Below are 13905 nucleotides of genomic sequence, written 5' to 3'. Positions count from 1 at the left end.
GCAAAACATTCAAGCAACATGAACAAGCATATCTGATTTCTGTCTCTTGAAAACGAATATAATCATGGAGTTCTGAATGCCAACAAGTAAAGCTGTGCTATTATATTAAAGGGGATATTTTATACATCTAGTGTAAATGGAGGTGTTATCATATCTTCACACAATATTATTGAATCGCAGTGAAAGATTAGATTTGAATGTGACTGCCTTCAGTAGATGGAATAGAGATACTGCATGAATTCACAATAAACCCTGTAACGCCAAACCCCAGCCACCAAGCATAAGTGTCATAACTAGACAACCGTTTTTGAAGAAAATAAGAACACTTTGATTTGAAGACAAACACAAACAGAAACAATTTGACCAGTGACCTAAGGTTCCAAGTTTTAACATGGAATTCTGCCAGTGCTGGCCGAGGTGCTAGCCGAGGTCCTGATCCGAGTCTAGCGGAGTGCACCTTTGTGGTCAACCCTGCCACTTGGTCATTAAGAATGTCTACTCGTGTTGAAATCAACGTACCTTGTCCATACACACATCCATGTTTCCCGCAGACCCGCCAATCAAAGCCCTTCTTGCAGATGGCCTCAATGACGGAACTGTTCGTGCCATGGAACAGTTGGCGTTCATCCACCTGGTGGCCGTCATTCTCGTGAATCATCTCCGTGCGCTTCCTGCAACAAAAAGACTGACTTGTCAACACCTTATAATAACTGCAGCTTGCAAATAAACTAGTCTGGGCCAGAGTGAGTGAGTGAGTGAGTGAGTGAGTGAGTGAGTGAGTGAGTGAGATTGAATGAGATTGAATGAGAGTGAATGAGAGTGAATGAGTGAGTGAGTTTGGTTCAATGACGCTTTGAACAGTATTCCGGTTATATCACGATGGCAGCGACAAAGTGAGTTGTTTAATGCTGGAATATCATGACAGGGGAGGCCAGAAATCAGCCTTGTTCAGCACACATTATGTACATATACGCATACCCCGAGCAATTAGAATGGAGCATCGTCACACACGACTCGACCTACATACAGCTGGACCCGTGAAGATCCGGAGTAGAATAGGTCTTCTGCAACCCATGCTTGCCGTAAAAGGTGACTATGCTTGTCGTAAAAGGCGACTAACAGGATCGGGTGGTCAGGCTCGCTGACTTGGTTGATGCAAGTCATCGAATCCCAATTACGTGGATCGATGCTCATGATATTAATCACTGGATTGTCTGGTCCTTACTTGATTATTTAGACCACCGTAATATAGCTGGAATATTGCTGAGTGGGGCGTTAAATAACAAACAAACAAACAAAACAAACTTACAGTTGATAGTATTTCCAGAGAATGGGGTTCTGGACGCGGGATATTTTGACGATGTCTGCAGAAGGGAAAGCCAGTGTGCTGTAGAAATTGACAGCCACTTCTACATACTCATCAGACTCTGGTTCTAGTGCCATAATCACAAGGTTCTGAAACAAATGAAACAGCATGTTTTTCAATGTACAACTCAATGAAAATCCAGACCAATTTATTATTGTCTTTATACAGATGCTTGATGGCACAATGACATAGAATCATGGTTTTGCTAAACATGGTGTATTCAGGGATGTGAGCAGGTTTTCTCAACAACAAAAAGAAGAGGAAAAGTCTAGGGGGGTCTGGGGGCATGCAGCCTTTTGCTTAAAAACGGAGTGTGAGGGATTTATTTTCCTTCCAGGCAGAAGAAATTTTTATCCCGATCACGTGAACCAATCAGATAAATGATAAAAAAGGTATGACAAGAACAGTTATCATGTACATTCTCAACCATGAAATACAAACACAATCTGAATTTAAAGGAATGAAATCCCATACAACATATGACATACCACCATTTTGTCCATTGGGTCCCACTTAGGAGGTTTATCTTCCTCTGGAGATTTTGGTTTCTTCTCCTCATCCTGCGAGGACTGAACCTCTTTTAATGGTTCGAACAGACTCAGAACATCCTCATCAAACTTCTGTTTCTTGCCTGCCGAAGCTTCATCACCTTTGGTGGCTGTTTTCCCTGATTTGGCGACAGCTCCGGTCTGGTCCTCTCCACCGGTGTCCGGCAGCAGCATGTCACACACAAAGTTGATGTGCTCCTTGTGGAGCTTGTCCTCCAGGATCTCCACAACCATGGAGGGAAGCGTGTATTTTAGCTCACCTGCAACCATGGTCACATCCAAAATAATTCCTCGACCCCAGCAACAGAAGTATTCCTAAACAACTGCTCCACAAAAATTCCTAAACTAAAAGGCTTATGGTGTCTGAGCATGTGCATGGAAATCAAGTTGTGAGGGTCACATGTTGCCAGCCTGTGACCTCTTGGTTCATCCTGGGATCACAGAACGTATCACAAAGTTCCTGTTGGGGCCTGCACTTTGTACATGACATTCACCTATTTGGTTGACAATCGAAACCCTAACACTGAGAAATTTACATCACTGTGTTTGTAGGCCTTCAAGCCAAATCAGGTTGTTCGGACTTCTATCCCATTAATGTTAATTAACATATGTGACCAACTATGAGATAAGGGACCTTAAGGGTGAAAAATCTTAGGATCACAAAAATACAATTCACAAGCTGTATTACAGAGATATATGGCATTAAACATTTGGATTCATTTTCATCTAATTTTCAGACTTATGACCGTTCATGTAATCATTGAAGTTTTCAGATATAATGTCTGATTAATTGAAAGAAGATATGTATGCTGAAATGATTTGAAATAATCTTTTTATTACATTACTACCTACTCTGAATCATGGAGACACACAGTCCTTATTGGTCAACTCTTGTGACTAGGGGCACCTGGGACCTACTCTGAATCATGGAGACACACAGTCCTTATAGGTCAACTCTTGTGACAAGGGGCACCCTAGACCTACTCTGAATCATGGAGACACACAGTCCTTATTGGTCAACTCTTGTGACCAGGGGTAATGGGACCTACTCTGAATCATGGAGACACAGTCTTTATTGGTCAACTCTTGTGACCAGGGGCACTTGGGACCTACTCTGAATCATGGAGACACACAGTCCTTATTGGTCAACTCTTGTGACCAGGGGCACTTGGGACCTACTCTGAATCATGGAGACACACAGTCCCTATAGGTCAACTCTTGTGACTGGGGGCACTTGGGACCTACTCTGAATCATGGAGACACACAGTCCTTATTGGTCAACTCTTGTGACCAGGGGCACCTGGGACCTACTCTGAATCATGGAGACACAGTCCTTATTGGTCAACCCTTGTGACCAGGGTCACCTGGGACCTACTGTGAATCATGGAGACACACAGTCCTTATTGGTCAACCCTTGAGACCAGGGACACCTTGGACCTACTCTGAATCATGGAGACACACAGTCCTTATTGGTCAACCCTTGTGACTAGGGGCACCTCTGACCTACTCAGAATTATGGAGACACAGTCCTTATTGGTATACTCTTGTGACCAGGGACACACTAGATCTACTCTGAATCATGGAGACACACAGTCCTTATTGGTCAACCCTTGTGACAAGGGGCACTTGGGACCTAGTGTGAATCATGGAGACACAGTCCTTATTGGTCAACTCTTGTGACCAGGGGCACACCTTGGACCTACTCTGAATCATGGAGACACACAGTCCCTATTGGTCAACTCTTGTGACCAGGGTCACCCTAGACCTACTCTGAATCATGGAGACACACAGTCCTTATTGGTCAACTCTTGTGACCAGGGACACCTTGGACCTACTGTGAATCATGGAGACACACAGTCCTTATTGGTCAACTCTTGTGACCAGGGTCACCCTAGACCTACTCTGAATCATGGTGAGACACAGTCCTTATTGGTCAACTCTTGTGAACAGGGTCACCTGGGACCTACTCTGAATCATGGTGAGACACAGTCCTTATTGGTCAACTCTTGTGACCAGGGGCACCCTAGACCTACTCTGAATCATGGGGAATACACAGTCCCTATAGGTCAACTCTTGTGACCAGGGGCACCTGGGACCTACTCTGAATCATGGAGACACACAGTCCTTATTGGTCAACTCTTGTGACCAGGGGCACCCTAGACCTACTCTGAATCATGGTGAGACACAGTCCTTATTGGTCAACTCTTGTGACCAGGGGCACCTGGGACCTACTCTGAATCATGGTGAGACACAGTCCTTATTGGTCAACTCTTGTGACCAGGGGCACCCTAGACCTACTCTGAATCATGGTGAGACACAGTCCTTATTGGTCAACTCTTGTGACCAGGGGCACCTGGGACCTACTCTGAATCATGGTGAGACACAGTCCTTATTGGTCAACCCTTGTGACCAGGGTCACCCTAGACCTACTCTGAATCATGGAGAGACACAGTCCCTATAGGTCAACTCTTGTGACCAGGGGCACCTGGGACCTACTCTGAATCATGGAGACACACAGTCCTTATTGGTCAACTCTTGTGACTAGGGGCACCCTAGACCTACTCTGAATCATGGAGACACACAGTCCTTATTGGTCAACCCTTGTGACCAGGGGCACTTGGGACCTACTCTGAATCATTGAGACACACAGTCCTTATAGGTCAACTCTTGTGACCAGGGGCACTTGGGACCTACTCTGAATCATGGAGAGACACAGTCCTTATTGATCAACTCTTGTGACCAGGGACACCCTAGAACTACTCTGAATCATGGAGAGACACAGTCTTTATTGGTCAACCCTTGTGACCAGGGGCACCTGGGACCTACTGTGAATCATATCAAGCAGAGTTTCCCCAAGTACCAGGAAGAAATATCCAACCATGACCATTGAGATGAAAGAAAAACAAACATCAGCTATCAACATCTGACAGCACAGTATCTGATAAGCCTGAAAATCACACAAGGAAAATGTTTCCATTGATTCACAAAGACTCAAGACTTGGTTATCTACTGGAAAATGTTTTCCTTCAACATGCTGATTAGTGATACTAAGCCTTGTTTAGCATTTGTTTAGAGCATGTAGAGAAGGCTCTCTTCACCATGTTAACCGAGATTCAACAGATTGAACTGAATCTTGCTACCATATTGTAGAAATTCATCACTGAATACATGGAATAGTCATGCTAATAAATTACATTGCCTATATAAACTCTGTGCCCCTCTTTTCCTAAACACTTGTTGCATAAACATGTTCCTATGGACAAATAACTGGCATATTTCTCACTAGACTAACATAAGTCTCTGAAATATATTTTTGGGGACATCACATCATGATGATAGTGAGTGAGTGAGTATGGCACTTAGCATGTAACAGCAATATCACGGCGAGGACACCAGAAATGGGCTTCACCCATTGTACCGATGTTGGGAATCGAACCCAGGTCTTCGGCAAGACAAGCAAACGCTTTAACCACTAGGCTATCCCACCGCCCCTATACCCATGATATCATGTATCAAAGAAAGGAACTTTCTATTTAAACTGCTAAAGTATTGTAAACCAGTAGACATGCTTGGGCATTTCTTTCCCTTTTGTTTACATTGGTTGTTGTATGAGAGGATCAATTTCCCTACATTCCCAAAATAAATGGCATACTTCCTGACCTGGAATACTGTCAGTCAGTAAACAAAATCACCTGCCACGAAGTCAATAATTATTATCCTCATCCTGACCCTTATAAGGACATACTAAGGGGGAAGTAACTGTGTCACAACCCACCCCCACCCACACCCCCATCCAACGTGTGTCAGACTTACTCATGGGGAAGTAACTGTCACCCCAACCCCCATCCAACGTGTGTCAGACTTACTCAATGGGAAGTAACTGTCACCCCCACCCACACCCCCATTCAACGTGTGTCAGACTTACTCATGGGGAAGTAACTGTCACCCCCACCCCCATCCAACGTGTGTCAGGCTTACTCATGGGGAAGTAACTGTCATCCCCACCCCCATCCAACGTGTGTCAGACTTACTCATGGGGTAATAACTATCACCCCCACCCCCACCCCCACCCCCACCCAACGTAAGTCATACTTACTCATGGGGAAGTAACTGTCACCCCCACCCCCATCCAACGTGTGTCAGACTTACTCATGGGGAAGTAACTGTCACCATGGTCACCCCTACCCCCATCCAACATGTTTCAGGCTTACTCGTGGGGAAGTAACTGTCACCCCCACCCCCATCCAACGTGTGTCAGGCTTACTATGGGGAAGTAACTGTCACCCAGAGCCCCACCCCCACCCAACGTAAGTCATACTTACTCCGGAGGTAGTAACTGTCACCCCCACCCCCATCGAACGTGTTTCAGACTTACTCATTGGGTAGTAACTGTCACCCCCACCCCCACCCAAAGTGTGTACTCCGGAGGTAGTAACTGTCACCCCCACCCCCATCGAACGTGTTTCAGACTTACTCATTGGGTAGTAACTGTCACCCCCACCCCCACCCAAAGTGTGTCAGACTTACTCATGGGGTAGTAACTGCCACAGCTCACCATGATACACTTCAGCGAACCCTGAAACACAAGCACATCATTTATCAAGTCTCTATTATTTCACTCACTATCAGTCATTTTCACTTCTGCTCTTCTATCTACCATGTCAACTGACTATGCTTGGTGTAAGAGGCTATTAACGGGATTGGGTGGTCAGGCTCACTGACTTGGTTGATGCATGTCATCGATCCCAATTGTGTGGATCGATGCTCATGATATCAATCACTGGATTGTCTGGTCCAGACTTGATTATTTACAGACCGCCATCATAGAGCTGGAATATTGCTTAGTGCGGCATAAAACAACAAGCAAACAAACAAACAAAAGATTACATCACTTCTGAAATTTATGGTGGCAAATGGGTCCAGGGTATTAATCATAATAAACTGGATAATCAACGATGCAGTCTTAAATCATGTGTAAATGGAGATATAATTGTGGATGGTCTGTGACCAACTCACCTGTCTGTGATGGACTCACCTGTTTGTCTGTAAGAATAAGTTTAACCTGGTCCTCAAGGCAGGTGGAGCAGGCTGGATGACCCTGAGTACACCGTGACACTTTCAGGTCATGCAGGATGCTCTTACAGTTCACACATGCATCATCAGACTTGGACGACGACGATGACGACACCGGCGACATCACAGTATCCGGTCGCACCCGTTTTCTCGGAGGGAGACTAAGCTGGGACAACCTGGATGCCCCTGTCGTCCACGACTGAGTGTTTCCTGATCGTAACCCAGCTCCAGAAGCAAGAACAGAACTGGAACCTAAACTGGAATCTGAATTCAAGTTTGAACCAGCAGCAGCTTCAGAAGCTAATCCTGAACTGGAACTCAAATCTGTCCTTGAGGTTGATGGACCCGCAGAGCTTTGAACAGTAGACACACATGTTGGTTTGGGCAAAATTGTGACTTTTGAGACTGGAGAAGTTGGTGAGGTTGTGATGTTCAAAGATTTATCTAAGGACAGAGTTGTATGTACAAGGTCTGAAAACTGACACACTGAGCTTGTAGAAGAACTGGTTCTAGGCAACGTATCCTGACTAGAGGAATATCTGTGGCATGTGGTTGTTCCCGATCGCAGGAGAGATTTTGAAGTTGGTGATATCATTGAGCTTGTTCCAATGCACGGGAGTTGCTTACTATTAGCTGAAAGACTTGTGGGCGAGGAAGAAAGTGTGGTATCACAGCTGTTGGAGTGAATATGTGTGGGCACTGCACCGACTGGCTGGCTGGGGACTGATATAGAGGGCGGTGACGGTGTCCCTAAAGACATGCATGACTGATTGTCTGTTGACTGGGATGAAGGGTAGTCATATTTCCGCAACAGTTCCAGAAAGTTCAGATCATCAATGCATGGTGACCCTGCCTTCCCTTGGGGCAGGACCAGGTCTGGAGGCCCACCAACTCCACTGTTTGTTTTCACACCTGATGTTGATGGTTGGGGGCTCCATTTTAACGGCGGTGTTGCTGGCAAGGAGACTGATGAGTTGCTGCTGCTGTTGCTGTCAACGGAGGGAGAACCTGGTCCAACAAAGGAATTGTCTAGGCTGGACCCACCAACACTGTCCAAAAGGTCATCTGTGGTTAAACTCTGCTGAGAATCTGTCTCCTCCAAATCAACTAATGTTTCTTTATCAGACAGCTTGACACTTGTGGCTGCAGCAGTGGTGGGATCCACGACATCGTCGCCATCCCGCTCTGTATGTTTCGACAAGTCCAATGGACCTGTCAAATTAAGGGATACATCAAATGAAGATGTAAGACTGAGGCTTCGGGTTAAGTCTTTGGAAGAGGATGGTTCTGTTTTTGGTCCCAGGGTTGTATTGTCTTTACTTTTAGTGATGCTTGTGGATGCGATGAAGATGACGGCATCATCATCGTCGTCATCATCATCTGCTGGAATTGGCACCTTTTCTTCCTTCAGCACAACTATATCATCATCATCTTCATCTTCTTCTGCAAACAGACATGACACGATTAGAAACATATTCACAGTAAAACTTTACCACTGAAATACAGTAACCTTTTAAATTGAAAGTTAAATGAATGAGTTACAGTACTTCATAAGTCAAGGCTAGTCAAGCCTGTACATTTACAACCTTGATGAAACCAATGAGCAGATTTCATGCTGACACCCTGGATCCTGGCACAGCTAAGGACGATAACTCTGTACAACAATCTGTGCCACCTTTGGGCAAGATGCTGACCCACAAAGGATCACAATCTGGGTGATAATGGGGTTTAACGTTGCATTTAAGATTATCGCAATTACATTGTGATGTGTGTGCATGTCTGAGCAGACCAGTTCTTGTTTTATCCCCATAATGCCAAGCACCAGGCAGGGTAACAACAAGTTTCCATCTTCTAACGTATGATGCAGCTGGGGATCAAACCTATGACCTTCCGCTCACCAGACGTTCTATCCACTACACCATGGATGTTTTGTTTGTTCGCTGTTTAACGCCGCTCTCAGCAATAATCCAGCTATATAATAGTAGTCTGTAAATCGAATCTGGACCAGACAATGCAGTGATTGATATCATGAGCACTGATCTACACAATTGGGATACGATGATATGCATCAACCAAGTCAGCGAGTCTGACCACCCGATCCCTTTAGTTGCCTCTTATGACAAGCATAGTGGATGGATGTGGTAAAAAAATCTGTACTAATCTGATCATGCTAATGACAAGTCACATTAGTACAAGCTTTACCTATGAGTGAGTGAGTGAGTGAGTTGTATTTCACACCGCTTAAACAGTATTCCAGTTATATCACAGGGTGACAGCTTAATGTGGGGGCAAAGCCTGAAGCAGACATTTACCAATTCGGTGAAACCCACAAGCTAATGGTTTGGTCTGAATAAACATTTGAAAAACAAAGCTGTATCAAAATAGTTCAGAAATAATGTTACTATGGTTACTGTATAACATGATTAACATGACCAATTTCTTGATGGACTCAACAACACAAGATATCTCGATCATGTTGATATACAAATTAAATACATTGTTTGCAGAATTAGCGAGTGAGTGAGTTTGGTTTTACGCCCCTTTTAGCAACACTCGAGCAATATCACGGCGGGGGACACCAGAAATGGGCTTCACACATTGTACCTATGTCGGGAATCGAACCCAGGTCTTCGGCGTGACAAGTGAACGCTTTAACCACTAGACCACCCCGTTTGCAGAATTAAATCTTCAGAATGGTACTAGATAAATAATAAAATCTCACCCTTGTATTGTTTGATATCAAATATAACAACTCATTCATAAAAGCAGAAAATATCATTTCAAGCGTCAATCAACTTTGTTGACATATTTGAAATAATAAGACACTCTGGCAAAATGCTCTAGATTTTGTACAATATGTTGCAGAAGATAGCATCACCTAACTCTGTGTGTTACAAATCCTGCTGAAAGTCAAACTTATAAAAAAATATAAAACATTAATTTTGATAAGGACTAGAATGCAGTTAAATCCTACAAACACAACAAAAAGATGGGCTGTTACCATAGCAACTGACAAATACCTAGTTAAACATACCATAAAATAGAATCTGGATAACACAAAAAGCTCTATCCTGCTGCATATCAGTTTGCATGGGAAATAGCATGTTCACATTAGACATGCCAGCATCTCCTCAGTGTCTCCACTCATATTCCCCAGGTAAGGCATCACGTTACACATTTAACCCAAGATGCGGGGAACCAAAAGCCAATAGTTATTCAACCCCAAACTGGCATACATACTTTAAAACATGATTACCGGTACTTTAAAATTCAAGTTAACATTTCTTCACAGCAGGAATCTTCAGTCTCTTTTGAAGCTTTTCGGTTCTCTTGGGTTTTAGAATATTTATAGGTATTTCATCTTTCAGCATTATTCAGTGGTTTGTGTACATTAACCATGGCAACTGTTCTGAACAATCTCATTAAAATCCAATATTTTACTGTGATACAATACATATCTGCAAGAAGATCTGAAGACACCTCATTAGAAGTGAACTTGAGCAAACACTAACTGCCCCATTTCAGTGAAGGAGGAGTGGGTTCTTGAGCGTCTGATTTCTATTATTTCCATAATATTTCCTTACATTTCTTTAATGTTTCCTTAAATTCAGAATTTTCAATATTACTAAAAGATAACCTCCTCCTACATAAATATATCCTTTTTGCTGTAGATGCCATTGCGCTCAGGAACAATAGGACTATAAAATATATACAACATAATATAAGCACAGCTTCATATTTTTGCAATCAGAAATCCCCGAATATATTTTTGTTTGTTTGTTGTTTAATCATGTTAATGCTTCACTCAGCAATATGACGGCGGTCTGTAAATAATCATGTCTGGTCCAGACAATCCAGTGATTGACATCATGAGCATTGATCTTCGCAATTGGGATACGATGACATGCATCAACCAAGTCAGCAAGTCTGACCACCCGATCCTTTAAGTCGCTTCTTACGACAAGCATAGTTGCTGTTTATGGCAAGCATGGGTTGCTGAAGACCTATTCTAACCCGGATCTTCACGGGTCTGTCCTGAAAGGATAGAATGAAGTCTGAAGTGAGCATCAGCATTACTTCTGAGATACCACAGTATTAATACCATGTGTGGCAAAGCAGATGGAAAGTGTGTACTCTCCCTCGGCATGCTCAGGAGTGAGTGAGTGAGCTCAGTTAGCCCCAGTTATGAACAGTCATTCACAAACATGAACTTACATCACAGCATGTCAAAAGCTCAATATGGTCGTCATTGAAAATCTGAACCACTTTAAAGCGTAACCAACAAGCATGGGGCACAATGGGATCTAAATCCACAACATGCAGATCCTGGTGCAACCAAGGGAAGCAGCTCTGCACGGCCTGTCACAGACCCCTAGATCACTGGACAACTGATCCCTTTGGGATTATCACATTGTCACATTAAATACATAGCACAGCCAAACCAAACGCTGCTGGGTATATAACTGTTTAGTTCTTTTATGAACAGTAGAGGGGCACGGTACCACTGGTGTACCATGTTACAAAATACTGATGACAATATGTTTAGGAAATACCGGAACACTGCGTTTTTCAAAATCAGGCATGTTTTCATCGTGTTGGCAAAGTTAACATAAGTAACACGTCAAATTGAAATTATGATATTCAGAAATAAGCTTGTGCTTGTAGAAGCGAAACTATTCAAGTCAATCTTCCTGTATACAGTACAAAATGTGTTTTTACAAATGTTTTGCGTCCATTACAACATGTAACAAAATGGGACCTGTGAAGATTCAGGGTAGAATAGGTTTTCAGCAACCCATGCTTGTCGTAAGAGGCGACTATGCTTATCGTAAGATGCGACTAACATGATTGTGTGGTCAGGCTTGCTGACTTTGTTGATGCATGTCATTGTATCCCAATTGCGTGGATTGATGCTTATGATGTCAATCACTGGATTGCCTGGTCCAGACTTGATTATTTACAAACCGCCTTCATATAACTGGAATATTGCTGAGTGTGGCGTTAAACAATAAACAAATCTAACAAAATGGTGGACGATAACAAAGTTGTCAAAAAAGCGCAGGGGAAGGTGTGTTTTTATATTCAGGTCCATAACAAACTACAGATGAAAGAACACATGCAATATATTGTGGTTTGTATCACAATACAAGAATCATTAGTGCAATAAATTTCGTAATGAAAGTCAGGCCAATACCCAGTGCTAATGAACAGGATCATGATTGATGACATCACATGCTGTCAGTGAACTAAATCATTCACAAACTAATTAGTCCTCCGTCTCCACCAGATTTCATCAGCAGGATTAACTACCTGCAGCTTCATCAATGTCTGAATACGACCTCCATAATACTGGACACTCTTGGTGCTGTTGCATAAAAGATTGTCTTCCTGAATATCGATCAGTGCAATTGGTGAGGTATATCCTGGTTATCCACCCCTGGACACAATATATCTACATTGTTTAACAAGTCTAAAATATGAGTTTTCTATACTAGCCCACCCAGTTCCTGTTTCACTGGTCATGTCCATAGTGGTGCCAGCTGCATATGGCTAATCCCGGTCCTGTAAATATAGCCCTAGGTCATAGGCTCAGCTGTTTCTATAATTATAGGAAAGCAATGCAAGGGATATGCACTGTGTAGGGAATCCTGAAGTGGTTATTGTGTTGGGAGCAAAGGCTGACACACATTTGTCACAAGCTTCACTGTGCATTAGCTTCCAATGAAATCAGCAGATGCATCATTATCATCTAGGGTTATACCTAAACCTCTAACCCCCATCCTTTAACACCCAAACTCTGACCCCTTAATGTTGAATAGTCTGAAATGATTCTAAAAATGTATCTTGTAACGAAATATTGGGATTTACCAGACACAAAAAACACTCCACTGGGATGCAGAAAATGTATGTGCATGTTTAGTAATGAATGCTCTTTCGTTTTGTTTTTGTTTGTTTGTTTGTTGTTTAACGCCGCTCTCAGCAGCGAGTCTGGACAAGATAATCCAGTGGTTGACATCATGAGCATAGATCCACACAACTGGGATACGATGACATGCATCAACCAAGTCAGCAAGCCTGACCACCTGATCCCATCAGTCACCTCTTACGACAAGGATAGTCACCTGTTACGGCAAACATGGGTTGCTGAAGACCTCTTATCTACCCGGATCTTCACAGGTGCGGACAACTACAACCTTTGAGTCGCCAGGTAAACCCCTGATATACATGATATATCTTTCCATAAATTCTCTTCATTATATTAACTATCTTCAAACATTGTCAAACTGGTACGACTCTTCCTTTTCCATTTTTCATGCATTGATCATGGTTGGCATCCAATAACATTCAACATTCAACATTCAACATTCAAGATCAATATTGTACAGGGAGAAAATAGCTCACGTTATTTTGAACAAAGCATGAATAAACTACTATATCATTACATCAGTGTATGGTTCAGTTCTATTGTCCAGCCACACACTGTTAAAGCAACTTGAAGCTTGATATCTAATACCTGGCTCGATCTTCCTCTTTTACAAGGAACAACTGTTGACGAGAACAAAGGCAACTTGACAAATGACTGTCTGCACAGGGGGACTTGTGTTAGCTCAGCTGACATTTCAATAAGGAATATAACTTCACAAGGAACAATGAGGAAAGTTAGATGCCATTTTAAAAAAAAATATTATTAACAAGAAGCAGCTTGTGAAATTAAAATGATTAATAGCCCAGTGAGTGAGTCAGTGAGTGAGTCAGTGCGATTGTTACGCCGCTTTTGGCAATAAGTTTGTTTGTTTGGTTTGTTTGTTGTTTTTTTCCGCACTCAGCAATATTCCAGCTATATGACGGCGGTCTGTAAATAATCGAGTCTGGACCAGACAATCCAGTGATTTATATCATGAGCATCGATCCAAGCAA

The 13905-nt window shown here is 42.9% G+C and overlaps 1 protein-coding gene across 1 annotated transcript in view; it reads right to left on the bottom strand.

Annotated features, from left to right (window-relative positions):
- The window catches only part of LOC124116026, a 44670-nt gene that overhangs the window by 7159 nt on the left and 23606 nt on the right, over positions 1-13905 (bottom strand). Inside the window, exons 2-6 of the mRNA XM_046477226.2 lie at positions 6950-8430; positions 6442-6490; positions 1855-2174; positions 1310-1455; positions 520-671 (exon numbers count right to left, since the gene is read on the bottom strand). Coding sequence (XP_046333182.1) covers positions 520-671; positions 1310-1455; positions 1855-2174; positions 6442-6490; positions 6950-8430 — 2148 coding nt within the window. The remainder of the gene's footprint in view (positions 1-519; positions 672-1309; positions 1456-1854; positions 2175-6441; positions 6491-6949; positions 8431-13905) is intronic.

Source organism: Haliotis rufescens, unplaced genomic scaffold (genome assembly GCF_023055435.1).
Source record: "Haliotis rufescens isolate VD_foot unplaced genomic scaffold, xgHalRufe1.0.p SCAF_6, whole genome shotgun sequence".
NCBI lineage: Eukaryota > Metazoa > Mollusca > Gastropoda > Lepetellida > Haliotidae > Haliotis > Haliotis rufescens.
This window is presented reverse-complemented; position numbering and strand designations above follow the sequence as displayed.